The sequence below is a fragment of the Neolamprologus multifasciatus genome, chromosome 8, assembly GCF_963576455.1.
Source record: "Neolamprologus multifasciatus chromosome 8, fNeoMul1.2, whole genome shotgun sequence".
Lineage (NCBI taxonomy): Eukaryota > Metazoa > Chordata > Actinopteri > Cichliformes > Cichlidae > Neolamprologus > Neolamprologus multifasciatus.
The window spans coordinates 16,364,926-16,384,953 of record NC_140446.1 but is presented as its reverse complement, the minus strand read 5'-3'; the positions used below and the strand labels follow the sequence as shown (position 1 = coordinate 16,384,953).

At 40.6% G+C, this 20,028-nt stretch overlaps 2 protein-coding genes and 1 long non-coding RNA gene across 3 annotated transcripts; 2 read left to right on the top strand and 1 right to left on the bottom strand.

The window, feature by feature from the left end:
- The first annotated feature begins 1,196 nt into the window (after window positions 1-1,196).
- Window positions 1,197-6,894, top strand: LOC146512781 (uncharacterized). The gene is given in 9 exon segments (XM_085170595.1): window positions 1,197-3,533; window positions 3,535-3,999; window positions 4,186-4,231; window positions 4,395-4,544; window positions 5,030-5,119; window positions 5,269-5,388; window positions 5,656-5,778; window positions 6,164-6,235; window positions 6,477-6,894. Coding segments are annotated over 9 exon segments (3,420 nt in total). The 5' UTR covers window positions 1,197-1,229; the 3' UTR covers window positions 6,527-6,894.
- A 459-nt stretch (window positions 6,895-7,353) lies between these two features.
- Window positions 7,354-18,843, top strand: LOC146512780 (eukaryotic translation initiation factor 3 subunit C-like). Its single transcript, XM_085170592.1, has 23 exons — window positions 7,354-7,489; window positions 10,713-10,827; window positions 10,919-10,984; window positions 11,081-11,270; window positions 11,357-11,482; window positions 11,703-11,757; window positions 12,311-12,420; window positions 12,540-12,685; window positions 12,802-12,937; window positions 13,213-13,316; window positions 13,517-13,658; window positions 13,855-13,980; window positions 14,138-14,231; window positions 14,431-14,618; window positions 14,758-15,018; window positions 16,487-16,678; window positions 17,001-17,172; window positions 17,255-17,414; window positions 17,514-17,579; window positions 17,720-17,807; window positions 17,953-18,118; window positions 18,251-18,292; window positions 18,513-18,843. Exons 2-23 carry the CDS (start codon window positions 10,733-10,735, stop codon window positions 18,587-18,589), a joined length of 2,802 nt encoding a protein of 933 aa, XP_085026718.1. The 5' UTR covers window positions 7,354-7,489; window positions 10,713-10,732; the 3' UTR covers window positions 18,590-18,843.
- LOC146512779 (uncharacterized) lies at window positions 18,711-19,980 on the bottom strand. Its single transcript, XR_014875747.1, has 3 exons — window positions 19,883-19,980; window positions 19,589-19,755; window positions 18,711-19,494 (listed from the first exon to the last, which is right to left on the bottom strand). It is a non-coding gene; the product is annotated as an uncharacterized LOC146512779 (long non-coding RNA).
- Between the last annotated feature and the right edge of the window lie 48 nt (window positions 19,981-20,028).

Here is a 20,028-nt window from a genome sequence, read left to right as displayed (position 1 = left end):
TAATCATACAGACATTTCTGGGGCGGGGGGGGTTTGGGGGGGGGGGGTTGCTTTTTGTTATTTGTTTTTTTTTTACAGTGGTGCCAGTGAGCTTTTTCTATAATTTTACATATGTATTTCTTCTCGTTTAAGCCCAAATAGTCATACTGGCACATTTCTTTCATTCGCTATAGCTGCATTTTTTCTATGATGTAGAAAAACTGAGACATACTGTTGAAATTGCATTAAGATGGATTACATGTGTAGTCAACCTTATTTACACACTGATTGAAAGGAGCGTTTCACTGGCCCAGCCCGCTTAAGCACAATTTAAAGGTCACGAAATGTTTTCAAAACAACGTTAGATGGCACTGTAACGCTATCGTCTGTGCATGAACGCTAATTCACGATTAAACACAGAAGAAGAATCCTTGCGTTATGATTGGTGTAAATCATCCAATGAGCGTGAAGGAAACTGACATTTTGAACTAGAGAGGCGCTTCGGTGGTTAACAAGATAAAAGTTTCAGAGTTTATTCTGATACTTATTTTGTAGTATCCGTGTTTGTCTTAGCAAACCAGAATCTCGTTGAGACTAAAACAGGTTCACATCTGTAAACATCCGCTAAGAAGTTCGTGTTTACAGGTAAGCAGAGCTGGTTCCGTCCTTCTAACAAACGTTACAAGGTTTTAGCTTAACCTATGCTCGTTCAAGATGATCTCATGTCCCGAGCATTACATGAATGAAATAACTATTTATCGTAAATATGACATAGTAAACAATCGGAGAGCAACGTTTTCCAACCTAAAACCGCCGTAATCTCTACGTTACAAACCAAATCTGTGTTTCTAAGCTATGATGTTGCTGTATGCGTTACCTAATATCTAGTTTTACCGGTTTAAAATAAATTGACATGGGTTTTGTTTTTTTTGGGGGGGTGGGGGGTGTAACATTAGAAACTCAGCACAAGTAGAGATTACATGGTCGTCCGTTACTGTCGGTGCTAAATTGCATTTTGATTTTGCTGTTTTAATATCTAGTTTGTATAAATAAAATAGCTGTAAAAGAATTCAGCGGTGAGACTTTTTCATTCAGTTGTGTACATAAGCCAATGAAGTCAAGCTCTGTTTTCTTATTTTAGGCACAGGGAGTCTGAGACAGGTGAAAATATGTGTGGAGTCTGAGTATTGTCCTCTGTTTTAAATAAGAAGCCCTTCATTTATTCTGTGGGAGAAGAAGCATCACCATCCATGGCCAACAAACCAACTGGGCGAGGCTTATACATTCAGGAAAATCCAGATGCTGATGAGTGCTGTGAAAACATTCCACCCGGGGGCACTGTTAAAGCTGGGACTTCTAAACTCAAATGGCCCCATGAAGAAAACAAGCCTCTTTCTGACACCTGCACCTTTTCAACCCCTGCTCCAACAGGCAGCAAGCCAAAGTCACGGATTTCTTTCCAGTCTGCTCTGACACCAATTTTAAAATACTTAAATATCGGCAACAAATCTCCAGAAAGTTCAACACATGAAAATAATCGTCGTCAGACACTTTCTCTTTTCTCCTTTGGTGCAGCCACAGCAGATTGTCAAAAATCAACAAAAGGTTCTGTCCAACAGTTAAACTCAGATCCCCCTAGTAGCTATTCTGGGCAATTATTCAGTGACATGGATGGTCTTGTGTCCTTTCTAGGTGACGAATGCTTGCCAGAAGTGACCCTATTTGATTCTATATGTGATTCTACCATACAGCTTACTAGAAATGACTCCCCTGCTCCTGACAGCGCACCTGCAACTTCTGCAAGCACAAGCCCTAAAATAAATATTCCTGAAATTCATCCTCCTGATCTTTCACAACATATGGCAACAACAGAGATTACAGACCCAGATGTCAAAATGATTGATGCCTCTCAGAACAAGCATGCTCCGGTCCCCTGGCTGATACTTGACAAATTCTTGCCAGAAATTACTCTCCTTGATGTTACACGTGATTCACCATTATCACCAGGAGAACAGACATTCTCCATGGATGTGACTCAGGCTCTTCCGCCACTTGATTTGAAACGTGACAGGTCTTTTAATGGAATGGAAAATGGAAAAATTGCGGCACAGCCTAGCAGTTCAGATGTCATCTCGGGCGAAAAGTTGCCAAGTACAAGTGTACAATCCGACAAGTGTGTGGGGGAAAGCACAGCAAAAACCTCTTTGGATGTAACTCAGGATATTACTATGGGAAGTGTTTTGGAAAATAGCAAGTCTTCATCAGAGCCCAGTGAATGTAATATAGAGACGAGTCAAGCATCAGCAGGGGATACACTTGGGAAAAATCCTGCTAATGTTACTCGAGAAATAATATCTTCTAGTGACATATCTGCAGACTCTAATGTGGAGTGCAGCGCTAATCAAAAGGTTACCTCAGAGATCCGAGAAGAACCTGTGGAGTTTTCTGGTAAACTTGAAGCTATCATTAAAGAGCTGATTGCCAGCCATGAAGCAAAGTCAGCCAGCGAGCCCAGTGGACAAAATATGAAGATGAGCTCAATGTCACCTGATGATACATTCAGCAGTCAACCAGCTAATGTTACACATGACACAACCTCGTCCAATAACACGTCAGCTCAGAGTGTAAGGTCTACATCGAATATGGAGTGTAGTAGTAGTCAAAAGAACGTCCCCTCAGAACTTGTCGAATCTTGTCACAAAGTAAACGATGAGGACACTGAGTTGAAAAACTACGCGACACAGCCAAACCCAAAAGCATCAGCCTCCGGGAATGGGACATTTAATGTCGTGCAGGCCGCTGATCTGAGCGTGTCTACTGATTTAAATACTACTGCTTCAGTTTCCCACTCTCAGAATAAGACACTGGATCTTCCTCCATTTAATGTAAGCTGCACCAAAGATGGGACTTCAGGTCAGGCAGGTTTTGGCACCACTGAAACATCCCCCATCACACATCAAAATTGCTCATCTGTAAAGCAATGTGCTCCGTTTGCTGTGCAGAACACCACATTTGAAAAGCATTCTCTGCATAAAAGCAGTGGCAGCACAGTATTAGGGGAAGACCTCAAGAACAACACCTTTGATTCTCAACCACCTTCCAAGAAGAGCGACACAGTAACTTTGTTGGAAACAGTCCAGAGTGACAGTAGCCAAATTGCTTCAAAGCCTAATAGCACAATAACTCTGACAGAAATGAGCTCATGTGACGGTCACCAAAGTGCTTCCAAGCCAAATGGAACAATAACTTTATCAGAGGTGAACCCGAGTGACGATCACCACAATACCTCCAGGCCCAATGGCACCATAACTTTGTCAGAAACAAGCTCATGCGACATCCGCCCGAGGTCTTCAGAGAAGCCCTCCACACCTGAAGTCAGTAATCTAACCACCAGCCCAAAAGACGACAATATTGACATTGCCCCTGATCTATCAAAGCATAATGTTACGACAGATGCTAAGGACCATAGTGCCAAGGAGGTTGAAACCCACGATGACGCTTCTGGCAGTGGTAGCTGTGAGACTAAAGATCTTTCAGGTCTGCCTGTGGTGGGCAGGGCTCTCCGATTCTTTAAACCGTCAAAGCTTTGGTGCAGTGGACCTCAAAGCCAAGTCTTTCAATTTGGATGACACCCTGGATTTAAAGGCAGACTGCTTGATTACTTCAACACCAATGACTAACTGTAAAATGTTCAACTTGAACACTGAGCAAGTTGAGGGCTTACACATAGGAGTACAGAAGAAGCTGTATACAGATGGTCCCGGGAAGCCAGCTGATCAGGTGCCATCAGACCCTCCATCAAACCTCGTCTGTGACCGTAAAACATTCTTGAAACCGCCAGCTGCTAAATCCCTTTGCCCTCCCCTGAAAGCTGGAGCTCAGCTGATGAAATCCAAGTCACATTCCTCAATTCCAGCCAGGTTGAATACAGTGGCATCCAACTTACCTACGAAAAGACAAAGAACCCAAGCTGAAGCTTCAAGAAACACTGCTGCCACTGCCCCTGATGCACCCCAGGGGGTAGGACTTAAATGTTTGCAAAATGTTGATATTACCATCTGAGAACATGAACACAGATTGAACCTATTAGTTATTATTTGTTACATTTTATTTTGTACTGATTAAAAGCTGTACATCCATGTACTTGACAGTCTGTCGTTAACGTCCTCTTTTGTGTGTGTGTGTGTGTGTGTGTGTGTATTTAAGACCACAGGAGTAACATCCTGCTACAACCTGCGTGCTACAGCAACAGGTAGGAAGTGTATACCTTTGTTTTTAGAAAGGTTTGCATAGGTCCCAGTTTTGTTATTCCCATAATCATGTGTTTAATAACCTCAGTGTAACTATGTACTGTATCTGTGTGTTCGCACGGTGCGTCCGGGGTATCTCTGTCTTCCCCTTTGTACCAATACCAGGATCCAAGCTGCCCGCTTGTGGCTCACAAAGATCGCAGTTTAGTGGAATCCCATCAGGGATCCAGAGAGCTACTATGTGTCTTAGGCCACCTTTAACAAGAAGCAGTACAGCAATTTCTTCAAGTACCGACAAGCTCTGTGGACCTACAGGTACTCACACATTTGTCAAACTATATCTGTACATTAGAAAGTTTCAATTTGCCCTCACTTCAGATACACAGTAAAGTTGCCTTTCTTCTGATACTCGAGGGGGAAAAAATTGATAAAAATGCAGCTGATGCCAAACTTCTAGGTGTTTTCTGGTTTAATATTGCCTTCTTATTCTTGAGTGTAACTAGTGGTTTTGCACCTCGTTGTAAACTCTCTGTATTTCCATTTATAAATGGCTTCTCTTGACTGGAGGTCTTGACAATGATACCTCTACTTCCTCCAGCGTGTTGTTGACTTTGGTAGATGTTGTGAAGTTGTTTTGTTTTTAGCCATGGAAATAATTCTGTGATCATCTGCTTTAGTTGTGTTCTGTAGTCTTTCAGGCTTTTTCTAGAGAAGGAAATTACTGTAGAAATGTATCTGATTTTTGTGAAAGATGTGTTCATTTATTTTTCTGTAACAGTTTCTCCTTTTTGTCTACATAGCAACTAACCCTGTGACCAAGACTTCACAAGCAAAGAAGCACCCTCTAACCAGAGCTGAAAGTTTGCTAGTGTCAAAGAGGAAGAAAATGGGTAAATAAATAAGAAAAGCATGCACTAGTATTGCAGCCTTTTTAACAGCTTTGTTTGGTATTTTTGGTATTTGCATGAAACTTATGCAGCTTGAAACCTAAGTGTAAGTCTACAGTCATGTAGATTTTTCTTTTTTCCACCCTTTGCAGATGCTTCCGATCCATGCAATAGTGTTGAAGCTCCAGTATCTGCCTGTGATGCTACAAACAAAGCGACAATCCTCAAGCAGCCCAGTAAGAGAGCTTTGCCTGCCAAAGCTCAAGGACAAGGTATGTTGGAAATTTACTGGAATTTCTGCACTTGAAACTTGTGACATGGTCTGAACTTTATCTAAGTTGCAGGTATAGAACGGTACCTCACTGTGTTTTCTAAAGATAAACTAATCAGTGCAGATTTCCTGATATGCTAAAGGGTTTGTTGGCTTTTTCCACTAACTGTTGGGCAGTTGGCCAAAGTTTGATGTGATTTATGCTGCTGAACAGCTTCACGAGCGCAGTAACCTGTAGTGAACTCCTGTGGTGCTTTCATGCTTTAAGAGGCTGCAGTGCCAGCATGTATGAGTGAACCCTCAAAAGCGTGTAATGCTCCCAACAGAGCCAGGCCCCTGAAACAGCCTGGAATCAGCAATAAAGCACCACTACCTAAAACCCAAATCCACAGTAAGTTGAGAGTGCTGAGGAGACAAGTCTCAGCTGTGTAATTTCTAGTGGACTGTTGGTACTCAGAACCAATTTGGTTGTTTTGTGTTTATTAAAATCACGTGTTCATGTTGTCTGAAGGTTACTTTTATTCTGTGTTGTTATTATTACTTGTTAGTTGGATTTTAATTTCATGTCATACAATTGTGAACATTAAACGACAACAACAACTAACACAAGATTGTATGAATACATAGGACTTAACAATGTCCCAGTATATCAATTGCTATTTAAAGACAGGGCATGCATTAAGACAACGGTGAAAATAATTAGCATAGACTGAAAATTGTGGGCGTTACAATTTCCCATTTGTCCTCTTTAATTAATGATGCAAACTGTTTTTCAGGTTGTGCAAAATGTGCTGAGCTTGAAGAACAACTTAAACTGATATCAGAAGAAAACACAAGGCTGAAAGAAGGTATCACATGGCCTGTTACTGTGGTTATATGGGTCTAATTTGTAGAAATTATTAAGAAGTCAGGAGTCATTACAACATTACAACTTGAAGAATTTGGACTTTACTCAATCAAATCATATCATATACTCAGTATTATCAAGTGATCCTCTTTTTTTTTTCCTTTTTGGTTATGTTATTTATGTTACACAAGCAATCTTTTATTGTAGGAACATAATTAAGTTTTCCTCTTTTTCTCTTCTAGAGTTGCTGAAATACACTAAACGAGATGTCCCAGTGAAATCCCAGTGTTAATACTTTAAAGCATATCTGCTGTTTTTTAATGTTTATAATTACATAAAATAATTTACTCACTGAAGTAGAAATGTTTTTTCTATTTTGCAGTGAGGATGAGATTTTGTCTGTTTGTGTGTTTAACATTACGCTGTTTTTTGTTTTTTTTTTCATCTCTAATAAATTTAATAATATGTGTCGGCCTTTCATTTGGTTGGTCTAACACTTTGGAGAGTGCTCTGCTGGGACAATACATTTGAACACCTTTTTTCAGTTTACAGTATTTAGAAATTTCAGTCTTTGCCATTTAGAATTACTGCACTCATTGTCAAGCTGCTGGGTATAAATAAAACATCAGCATATTCAACACACATAGCTACTGGCATTCCACCACTGAAATTAAATATTGTATAATAGATTAATATTCTATTGTTAAAAATATTGAATTTCCAGTGAAACCTTGTGACTTTGGATATCTTTATCTCAGGTTATTCAACACACTGGTATATCTCCATAAATACAAGAATACTGTGTAGGCAAATATTTTCCATGCACTGCGATTTAAAAGCAAGGTTTTCCAATACAATATTATATAAAGGTAGAGTTGTTAAAACTTTACCCGTATGTAATGGTTTCACTGTTACTTTTGTCCAGCTTTGCTGGTGTAATCCCTTTCCTCGGAACGAGTGGTGAACCAGCTAAGGAAAAAGTGGAGACCAACGATTCGGATTTTTCTACAAACTCCCGTGAGAACAACAGAATGGGATTTTTTTAATATACTGTTTCAGCCGCTAAGTGGCGCTGTGAGCGGAGAGCCTTCAGTGCTGCGGACTATTCACGTTTTGTTGGTCGTCGGAGTACTTCCTGTTCTGACGAAATTGCCCGGTAAGAGTGCCGCACGCATTTTCTGTGCCTTCTACAGCAAAACTGTTTTTTTAAACAGCTCAAACTAAACACCGCGGAATAACTTTTACCAGGTCGTAGGTGAGTTTAATTCAATAAGAGTGTGTCACTAAGTGTTTGACTTTTTTGTATTTTCGTTTATTTGGCGTGAAAGCCCAACTGCAACTTGGTTTTCATTTCTTTTGTCGACTGTAATCCAGTCTGTTTGCTAGCATTAGGCTAATATTCTGCGATATAGACGCATTTATGTGTCAGCACTAAGGCCGGTGGACGTTTTTCTGGAAAATAATTAAAACATTGAAGTTTAAAAACTGCTTATATTTAAACTGCTATAAATAACTTGTTGGTCTATAATATGTGAAACATATATCAAATGTATCACTCATGAATGATATCAAGACATCTTGAGCAGCAAACAACATTCCTCTAACAAGGTAGAAATCGCAATCAGTTTTTGGCAGTGACTTTTATATATCCTTTATTTTCGCAGTTAAAAAAAATTTCTTGTTGACTTTAAAAATGCCTCCTTTAAGAGTAATCTAGCCAAGAGGACAGCTGAAATGGCAACAAATACAACAATAGTTCTGTAAACATATTTTAAGTGGACAAAAGGGACCTGATTGATTATAATGTAAGTACAATAACACAGTTATAATGATACTTGAGAAACAGGTATTTTTTAAATTTTATATATAACTCCTTTGTAATACCTGTTTACCAAAGTCTTTTTTAGCAACATACCTAACAATATTACACATAAAAAATACACGGAAACATTGGAAATCACTTTTTGGCAGGCAATCACTTTTTGGCACAACACGGGTGTTTCAGATTGACTGGTGATGGTCAAACAGATGTGTGGCAAACTTGCTTTTCAGGAGCCGCTACCGATAAACCAGCAAAAGCATCAAACTCTGGGAATGGGACATTTAATGTCGTGCAAACTGCTGATCTGAGCGTGCCTAATGATTTAAATACTACTGCTTCAGTTTCCTACTCTCAGAATAAGACACCTGATCTTCCTCCATTTAATGTAAGCTGCACCAAAGATGGGACAGGAACTTCAGGTCAGGCAGGTTTTGGCACCACTGAAACATCCCACATCAAAATTGCTCATCTGTAAATCAATGTGCTCCATTTGCTGTGCAGAACACCACATTTGAAAAGCATCCTCTGCATAAAAGCAGTGGCAGCACAGTATTAGGGGAAGACCTCAAGAACAACACCTTTGATTCTCAACCACCTTCCAAGAAGAGCGACACAGTAACTTTGTTGGAAACGGTCCAGAGTGAAAGTAGCCAAATTGCTTCAAAGTCTAATAGCACAATAACTCTGACAGAAATGAGCTCATGTGACGGTCACCAAAGTGCTTCCAAGCCAAATGGAACAATAACTTTATCAGAGGTGAACCCGAGTGACGATCACCACAATACCTCCAGGCCCAATGGCACCATAACTTTGTCAGAAACAAGCTCATGCGACATCCGCCCGAGGTCTTCAGAGAAGCCCTCCACACCTGAAGTCAGTAATCTAACCACCAGCCCAAAAGACAACAATATTGACATTGCCCCTGAACTATCAAAGCATAATGTTACGACAGATGCTAAGGACCATAGTGCCAAGGAGGTTGAAACCCACGATGACGCTTCTGGCAGTGGTAGCTGAGGACTAAAGATCTTTCAGGTCTGCCTGTGGTGGGCAGGCTCTCCGATTCTTTAAACCATCAAAGCTTTGGTGCAGTGAACCTCAAAGCCAAGTCTTTCAATTTGGATGACGCCCTGGATTTAAAGGCAGACTGCTTGATTACATCAACACCAATAACTAAATGTACAATGTTCAACTTGAACACTAAGAAAGTTGAGGGCTTACACATAGGAACACAGAAGAAGCTGAGGATGCAGAACACATTGAGCGATCCACAGCCAAGGAAAAGCCTTATCTGCAGTAACTTCATTCAGCAACCTGACTTTAGATAAATTACTCTGACAACATAGTTTTTCTTTCAGATTGAATGCACCTGCTGTGGAGAGTGGTACCGCACAGTGTGTGTTGACTTTCCTTGTGCAGAGAGCGATTACAGATGTAATCTGGTTGTAGGCTATGGCAGTTGGCCACAGGTGGCAGCAGTGAGCTGTTCTCCATTTGAGACCGCTCCAGCTACTATGTGATACGTCAGTGGATCCAGCTACAAAATAGAGGTCATATGCAATTTGGGGAAATTAAATTATGAATATTCTTAACTTAGAAAGTTGATGTTTTAAAACGAACTCACCTAAAAACTCCAAAACACATGACACACCAACTGGCACACAAGATTAACTCACTTTCAAAAGGTCTACTTAATCACACTGACTCTATTGCTTACTAATTATTGTCTAACTGCTGTACATTTACTGTAAGTCCTATCTCCTCACAAATGTTTGTTAAATTAACCAAACAGTTCTGGCTAGCTGTGCTAATCAGTTATCCCATCATTTCAAATGTTTTTCAGAGAAAACACTATGAGACTATGATAACAGGATGTGATGTTGCAACACTAGTCAAGGATTAATGTGTAATGTTTGCTGGAGACATATTTCTTTGTTATGGAAAAAAATATTAAAATCATTATGAACAATAGGAGTGGTAATTTAATTTTGGCACCATTTTATTTAGTTTAAAGGTTTATTTGCAAGACCCACAAAAACAAAAAACAGTGAAATTTACAATTATATTGTGCATAAAACTATAATTCAAACATGGTAATAGAGGCAGGTGCAGATGTGTCAGAAGTTGATCTGACTGTAGGCTATGGCATTTGGCCACAAGTGATGCTAGTTGGCTCGACTCCATTTGAGTGCACACAAAGCAAACTGCATGCTTTATTTATGGTGCGAAAATGCTGAAATCGGAATATTAAAATGTACGAGGAGAACAACAACAAAGACAAGATTCCCCAGATCATTGATTCTTGTCTTGTAAACAGCATCTGCGTGGTGACGTTTATTTGTTTGCCGTTTTCGCAGTCGCCTCATGAGAATATCGCCTCGTGCATGAGAATATCACCAGGTAAACTCAAGACAGTTAATGTTTTATTGTTGAAGAGCAAGAAGACTTTGTGTTTAAGGTAACCTCACAAATGTCAAGGACGAAATATTCAGTGTGTATTTGCTAGTTTGTTGGTAGCGGCTCCTGAAAAACAAGTTTGGCACACATCTGTTTGACAGTGATTATCTTTGTCAGCCGAATGTGTGCTGATATACCACACGTAGAATCTGGAGCTGCATCTCTGTAATACCACTCATTACTTTGTATTTCTCGACAGATTGGCAGCATCCTTCAGCAATGTCTCGATTCTTTGCCAGGTCTGACAGTGAGTCAGAGGAGTCCTCATCTGACGATGAGATCACTGATAAAGCACCCGGAGCCACTTTCAAGCAGTAAGTGAAACTTGGAATAAATCTCATCACAAGCTCATCACACACATTGTTCTTTCTGTAAAGACCTGACTTGTGCACTTGGTTTTCACAGGTCGCTGCTTCTTAGCGATGATGAGGAGGACACAAAAAGAGTGGTGCGCAGCGCCAAAGATAAAAGGTTGGTGTGGTATTTTTAAAGGTCACAACTTTAAAGTCTATACAAAATTTTGCCCCTTTTTTCTTTCTTTTGACTGAATTTATTCTTGAATCTTAGGTTTGAAGAGTTGACGAACCTCATAAAGACTATCCGCAACGCTATGAAGATTCGAGACATGTCCAAATGTCTGGAGGAGTTTGAGCAGCTTTGTCGAGCCTTCCTTAAAAGCAAGAATATAGTGGATAAAGAGGGTATTCCTCCCTTCTATATCCGCCTTCTGGCTGACTTGGAGGACTATTTGAACCAGGTTAGTAGCTTAGACAAAAAATTAAACTGCAATTTAATGATTTAATTGTTTTTGTCCTAATCAAATACTTAACATTATTTTTACAGCTTTGGGAGGATAAAGAGGGGAAGAAGAAGATGAACAAAAACAATGCAAAAGCTCTCAGCACCCTGCGTCAGAAGATCCGCAAGTACAACAGAGACTTTGAGTCAGAAATAGTAGCATACAAGGAGGTAAAGTCAAAGACTAAATCTTCATGTTTATTTTCTATGAATTGTATGAATCTCTGGGGGGGTGTAACTTAGGTCTCATCAGATCTGTTCTGTGGTCAAAAGACTGAATGTGCTGAGCAGCTTCCTTCTGGTGTTATTTAATCTGGTGTATTAGAATTTATACGAATTTCAGCCTTAAAAAAGCAGTTATCAGAATGTCTTGTCTCTCTCTCCCTGCTAGAATCCACAGGAGTCTGCAGATGAGGAGGAGGAGGAGAAGGAGCCAGAGGACTCTGGTGAGCTGCTTGTTTATACAGGTTATGTGTAAAGGATTCAAACCAGAAAACATAGGATTTAATAGGGGCATAGGTGAAATGTGTCTATGTGTAGTGCACGTGTCAAGTCTCATCATGAGTGATCAACCATTCTTGTACATCAACCTGTAGGCTGCCAGTGAAAATGGGCTCATTAAAAAGGACTGTTGAAGGTCCAGCTCTATTATATATTACACATATATTACACAGAATCTGAAGTTTAACTGCAAAAAATAAACAGATTTTAAAAGTTTGTTCGGTTGAAACATTTGACTGTTTTTAATCTACTCCGAAGAAACTCTAGCAGCAGATTAATCAGCTATAACTGGTGAAGTTGAGAACTTTTTGCATTTTATTAACTCAAACTCAATTTGAGTTTTTTTGCCCCCTTTCATTACTTCATTCTGTGTTTCAGTCAATCACATTTTCACGTGCTGTACAAAGATTAGCTGCAAATGATGAGATGATCAATGTGTGTTGGTGCTGAGGGGAAAGGAGCCAGCATCGTCTGATATTTGTCTTTTTGTTCCACAAGGCTCGTCCTCTGACAGTGAAGGAGAGGTGTCATCCAAGTCCTTCTTGAAGAAGAAGCCTGAGGCGCCTTCAGAAGCCACCGACCGTTCTCAGACTGCCAAGGAATCTGAGGTAAGAGGTCATTTAACTAAACTACAGCAAGAGATCTGGTAGGGAAGACAAAATACTTGCACAGTTTATTTGAGAGGATGCCTGAGCTAAGATTTTGAGTTTTTCCCTTCTCACAAAAGGATAAGTCCTCTTCTTCTGATGAAGATGATGATGATGATGGAGACTGGAGCCCAAGCGACTCAGACAGCAGGAGTGAAACCTCTGATAAGGAAGAAGAAAATGCCTTAAAGAGGAAGCGTCTTGTGACCTTCCTCAAAGTTAAAAGGTCTAAATACTTTGAATATCTGTTCAGACACTTTTTTAGATTTTAATTCAAATTTTACCGCAGAGAGAGTCATGTAGAGTGAATGTGTTGTTACCAAACACTGCGTCTGTCCTCAGAGCCCAGGACACTGAAAAGCCCGGTGTCAGGAAGGAGGAGAGGAAGAAGAAGCCCAAACCGAAAGAACAAATTGAGGAGGAGGCTGAGGAGGAAGGAGGTTGGGAGAAGGTTAACAGAGGAGTACCTCTGGTTAAGGTAAAGAACAGATGGTAATATAAAACTGTTTCGACTTGATGCCGGCCGGACAGAACAATAGATGCACTGGTGCTGCTTCTTATTTTAGTTTAGCTTTTTTGTGTTTCAGTGCCGACATGTTCATTTATAGTAATGACAGTGATAAAATCATCATGCAATTGTCTGGCTAATTTAATAAAATCAATGACTGTAAAAAGAAAAACTTGTCTCTAAGAGTTTATTCAACAAATAAGTTGTATTTTTTGTTTGTTTTTTTCCCCATTGCGACCATTCAGGAGAAACCCAAAATGTTTGCTAAAGGCACCGAGATCAACACAGCGGTGGTGGTGAAGAAGCTGAATGAGATCCTGCAAGCAAGAGGCAAAAAAGGAACAGACAGGTACGACTGCATTTGTCACTAAAGCTTAAAAATAGATATTTTTAAAAAGTTACGTATTCACACGACTGTTGATATCCAGTCAATGTAAAACCAGGCGTGTCATGTGGAAGTATGTCCAGTATATGAATTTCAGAGAAATTCTTCTCCTGAACAAATCCTGACTCCTTTTTTTTTTCTTTTTTCTCCTCCCTCACTGACAGGGCGGCTCAAATTGAGCTATTTCATGCTCTGGCAGCCATCGCTGCAGAGAATAACTTGGGCCAAGGTATCCTGGTCAAGATCAAGTTCAACATTATTGCCTCCTTGTACGACTACAACCCCAACCTGGCAGCCTTCATGAAAGTGAGTGATACTGCTTTTAATTCTTACAGTATCAACAAAACCAAAAGGGTTCCTGTGATTTACTGTAGTGTTTCATGTTACATGAAATATCTTAAAATTGCAAGTCATCACAAAAATGATTTGTGCTGTTTAACATTTTGGATTGAAAAGAATGAGTTCCTGAGTCATGGTTCTTCTGGCTTGTCTCCTTTTTTAGCCTGACATGTGGAAGAAGTGTCTGGATTGTATAGATGAGCTGCTGGACATTCTCTTTGAGTACAACAACATCTTCATCGGAGAGAACATCGCAGAGGACAGCGAGAATCTGGCCGTCTCCGATCAGGTGATCCCGCTCATCCACCCCAAGCAATCTGTGGACTTAAAGAAAGAGAGCAGTTTAGACTAATGAAACACTAACATAGCTGTTGAACTGTCTGCATTTGTATCAACTGTCTTGTGAATTATGGGCTGGTATTAATTTCTTTGTGTGTATTTGTTAGCCTTTCAGGGTGCGCGGATGCATCTTAACCCTGGTAGAAAGGATGGATGAAGAATTTACAAAGATCATGCAGAACACTGATCCCCACTCTCAGGGTGAGTGGTGCCAAAACCTGACTGACGGTTATTAACTGCTGTGAGGGTGACTGTGTTAGGACTGTAAATGTGGATTAACCGGTTTGCAATATAAAATGTGGGATTTACATCACCCTTGAAATTTGTATTGCTGTATTTGCTGCTCATATGGATGTATTTTGCTTATTCTTTCCTCTTTTTTTTTTAAATTTTCCTTCAGAATACGTTGACAATCTCAAAGACGAGGGCAGGGTTTGTGGCATCGTTGACCGGCTGCTCACCTACTTGGAGAACAAAGGCTCCACAGAAGAAATTTGCCGTGTCTACCTGCGCAGAATCATGCACACCTACTACAAGTTTGATTACAAAGCTCACAGACGCAGCCTGGGCCTGCAGGGAGAGACCAAGGTGAGAAACGGCACTGTGCAGAATCAGAACTTTCTTCTCTTGACAAACATCTGCATCATGATGCTATTTTTATGATGTTTCATAAAATGTTATGCATAAGGTGTAAAATGGTGTGCTGAAGTGTTTTTCTGTTGTGTAGTCCGAGCAGGACCAGGAGGAGAGCAAGGAGGAGAGCAAGGAGGAGAGCAAGGAGGAGAGCGAGGGGGAGGACAGCGCTGTGATCATGGACCGCCTCTGCAAGTTCATCTACGCCAAGGATCGCACCGACCGTATCCGTACCTGTGCTATTCTCTGCCACATATATCACCATGCTCTGCACTCACGCTGGTACCAGGCACGTGACCTGATGCTGATGAGTCACCTGCAGGACAACATCCAACACGCTGACCCACCTGTACAGGTAGGCACTTGCAGCCATTATTTCTTCATATCATCGTCATCATCATAGTTTATTTATATAGCACTTTAAAAACACACAAGGCTGACCAAAGTGCTGAACAATAGAAATATAAGAGATACAATAAGAATAAATACGATAGAATAATAAACATAGCTATATATAAGTAAATACAAGTCAGTTAACCACTGAGTCAAAAGCCAGCGAATATGTCGATTATTAATATAATAATAATAATATAATATAATAATAATCTTCGAGGAAGATTATTCCAACACTTTGGAGCCACGATAGAGACGCTCGGTCTCCTCTCAGTTTCAGCCGTGATTTGGGGACTGAGAGCAACGGCTGCTCAGCTGACCGGAGCAAACGAGTGGGGACATAGGGCTTCAGCAAATCAGACAAATGCAGGTGCCAGACCATTTAAGGATTTAAAAACCAATAAAAGACATTTAAAATGAATCCTAAATTCAATTGGAAGCCAGTGCAGGGAAGCCCGAACCGGAGTAATGTGCTCAAATTTCCTTCTACCAGATAAAACCATGCCGCAGCACTCTGTACTAGTTGCAGGCGTGTCAGAGTACCCAGTCCAACCCCTATTATTAGGTTATAAAAGCATGGATAACAGTCTCCAAATTACGCCTTGAAAGAAAAGGTTTAACCTTCGACAGACGCCTGAGTTGATAGAATGATGATTTCACCACCCCATTCACGTGGCAATCAAAAGTAAGTGCAGAGTCGATTTTTAACCCAACATTGGTAATCGAGCTCTTCAGGTGAGGGGGTCAGAGCAGCAAGGTCAACATCAGGGATATCAGAGGAACGATTCGGGCCAAACAGAATTGCTTCCGTTTTACATTCATTAAAATTTTAAAAGTTTAGAGCCATCCATGACTTAACATCGCTAAGGCAATCAAGCAGGAGTCTAATTGGGGAGCTATCAGAATGCATGAAAGGAAAATAAAGCTGGCAATCGTGAGCATATAGATGAAATGAGACTTTGTGTTTACGAAAGATTGCAGCCAGTGGCAGGAGATACAACGAAAACAGTAATGGCCCAAGAATAGATCCCTGTGGTATACCCCATGGCAGAGGGGACACAAAAGACGATGACGAACCCAACTTAACACAGAAGCTCCTGTTTGAGAGATATGATTTTATCCACAGGAGTGCCAAGCCAGAAATGCCCACACAATGCTGTAATCGAGAGATCAGCAGGTCGTGATCCACTGTGTCAAATGCAGCAGTCATATCTAGAAGTATAAGCACTACGTGTTTACCACAGTCCGTCGCTTACAGAATATCGTTTATAACCTTTATGAGAGCTGTCTCTGTGTTATGAAACGGCTTAAAGCCGGACTGAAAAACTTCAAACATTTGAGAGTTATTTAGATAATATGAACGTGTTCTAACTGAAACTATTAGTTGTACATACAGATCATCTGTTTTTACCGTTTCCCCCTCCTACCAGATCCTGTACAACAGAACAATGGTCCAACTTGGCATTTGTGCATTTAGGCAGGGCATGATTAAAGATGCCCACAATGCACTGCTGGACATTCAGTCCTCTGGCCGTGCCAAGGAGCTGCTGGGTCAAGGTTTGCTCATGAGGAACATGCAGGAGAGGAATGCAGAGCAGGAGAAGATTGAAAAGCGAAGACAAGTAAGTGCTGTCTGACCAGAGCAGTTAACTCTAACTAACATGTTGGTTTCCTGGTTACCTGGATTTACTCCGTGAGTGAATTTTTAGGCCTCTCTCTCACTCAGTCCACACTAAAGTTTGTCCACAGCTGCAGGACAGATTTCCAGAAGATTTCATACAGTTGTTCATGTGCTCATGACGACAGTTCTAGTTACTTTTGTGTTTTCCCTAAATGGGCCTTGACCTCACATTAATGTGCCAACTATTCCATGGTGTCTCCAGCTGCCTGTGTCCACAATAGTGTGATACACACATGCATCGTGACGTTTATCCTCCCTAATAGGTGCCGTTCCACATGCACATCAACCTGGAGCTGCTGGAGTGTGTGTACCTGGTGTCAGCTATGCTGCTGGAAATACCCTACATGGCCGCCCATGAGTTTGATGCCCGCCGCCGGATGATCAGCAAGCAGTTCCACCACCAGCTCAGGGTCGGGGAGAGACAGCCCCTGCTAGGTACGAAACGCATCACGAGAGCTCTTTGTAGCAGGATGTTTCATCCACAGAGAGGATAACCACATCTTTATTTGTCCTCCAGGACCCCCAGAGAGCATGAGGGAGCACGTGGTGGCAGCCAGCAAAGCCATGAAGATGGGAGACTGGCGTACCTGCCACTCTTTCATCATCAATGAGAAGATGAACAGTAAGGTTTGGGACCTGTTCCCTGAGATCCAGAAAGTACGCGAGATGCTCGTCAGGTTAGCATACACTGCCCCTGTTCATCACTTGGTTCATTCACCAGTGTGATAATCCCACTTAGACGTCCTTATGTTTTGTTTTTTGTTTTTTTTTAATAGGAAAATCCAAGAAGAGTCACTGAGGACCTATCTGTTCACCTACAGCAGTGTATACGACTCCATCAGGTGAGCACAGATGTAATAGTTTCATCAGTCTTTACTAAACCACAGATTTCTGTAGACCAGTGTCTCTGCAGCTTCCCTACAGAGATGATCAGTCATTGTTCTGCCAAACCTTAATTTTACTACGCTTGTCTGTCCTTCAGCATGGCAACGCTGTCTGAGATGTTTGAATTGGAGATGCCCACAGTCCACAGCATAATCAGCAAGATGATCATCAACGAGGAGCTGATGGTAGGACTCGACGTTTCTGTTCTGTGGACTGAAAATATAGACACAGCAGTCTCATCGGGGGCTTTTATATTTGAGAGTGTTTATATTTGTGATTACTTTTTATATGCCTTTAATTTGGATACGCCCATTTTTCTCTTCCCAACAGGCGTCACTCGACCAGCCCACACAGACGGTGATGATGCACCGCACTGAGCCAACGTCTCTGCAGAACATGGCTCTGAAGCTGGCAGAGAAACTGGGCAACTTGGTGGAGAACAACGAGCGTGTATCTGACCTGAAACAGGGCATCTATGGCGGTTATTTCAACAGAGGTAAGTTCATCTTGTTCTCACAGTACTTTGGGAACTTATTTCTAACCTTTATGAACTATTTATTTTCCGACTTTTGCTATTCACAGGCAAATCTTGCTATTAGATGATAATTAGCTTTCATTTGTATTACAGATCAGAAAGGTGGCTACCAACAGAAGCAATCCTACCAGAGAGGTATGTTAAATTTCACTGAGGTCATTTCCTATTTTATGTCAATGAGGTAGATGTGGGTTGGGTTCTGTTTTCAGGAGTAGATGCTATTTTAAATTCATCCATCAATATTACACCTTTGTGTTTTGATTTGTTTTCAGGTTTGTTTGTTTTTTCTTTTCTTGTAATTTAATGAATTTGTGTGAACACTAATGAGATGATTGTTGTCTTTGTACAACCGCAGATCAGAAATCTTACCAGCAGAAGCAGTCGGGTTACCAGAGAGGCGGTTACAGGAATCAAAATCAAGGAAATTACTGAGCTTGAAGTTTGTGGATTTCAGTTTTTCCAGTAGAGCTGGTCTTCATTCCAAAACAACATCAGTACCTCATTTTGTGAGCTTGGCTCTTGGTCATGCTCCCTCAATGAAACTGTTTTGCTGCTGCTTCTATGTCAGTTAGCATTGCTTTGTGTCAGCAATGGCAGATGTGATATTCCACTTCTGTCAGTTGCTTGGAATAAATCTGGAGTTTTATTATTTTTAACAGAATATTAATAAATAAATATTAAACAGTGTTGTGTTTTGTTTGGGTTTTTTTTTTTGCAGTGATAATATAAATTCAGTACATGTATGGAAAACTAAAAGCATATCATTAAAATCAGTCCCAGTCCACCTGCTTTAAGATGCTTATCAGTGGGTTGAGGGTGAATTAAAAAGTGGTACGTCTTTTGTTGCCTACATACAAGTCATTGCATTTTGTACAATGCTTTGATTCACAAGAAAATACATGCAGTCTGTCTGCTAAGTAAAGCTACAGAGGCTCTATAAAGAGGACGGGGTGTGTGTGTGAAATTATATTATATAAAAACAGGAAAAAAGCATTTCGATTATGCTTTAAAAAAAAAATCTTGCAAAAGCAGCTTAGTCTGTAGAGAAGTTTGGATCTGTTGCTTAAGTCTAGTTTTATAAATCCTCACCTGTAGGTTACAGAAAATTTTGAGCATCATGTTTTCGTTTTTTGTGAAATTTGATAAGCATTTCATACATTAAAGTACATGAAAGCAATCTTTTGATTTTCTGTACATCAAATACCCCCTCGATTACGTTGCTGTCTCAGCGTGTCACAGCTCGTCTCACTGACTGCTCGTGAGTGGCCACTATGATCCTGTACCGCTCAGGTTCCTGCGACATGACATCCAGCATCACATCAAGGCATCCGTTATAACTGTTCAAGCAGATGTGAAATCTATCAAGAGTCGAATAAAGATAAAAAATGATTGGTGATTGTTATACTCAGGTTTTCCTTCTGTCTAACCAACCTGTCATTGGTGTCCTCCCAGCTCTGATGGATGGGGTCCTGGTGACCCTCTTTCCTCGCTAGTTTTCTCTCTTTGTCCATGTAGGCTCCTCTCACCAGCTTGACACCCAAACAGAAACCCTCATTCTTGGATAGAGACGGCGTGTCTAAGAGGAGAGACCTGGAGTCCTGATAACCACAGAATTTAACCACAGACACGAAGAGAATTATAATTAAAACCATTAACTGCCAGTGAAAGTAACGTAAAGTGTCTGATATTTGATGATAAAATGAGAAGAGAAATAGAGATAGTTGCCTTCAGGTAACATTGATATGTGTTCCAGATCCAGAAACCATCTTTGTTAAAAAGAATCACTTTTTATTTAAAAAAAAAAAAAAAAAAATTGCATCTACACTCATTAAATTTGCTTCATGTAGTCAAGGTTGTGCTTCTCTCAGTTT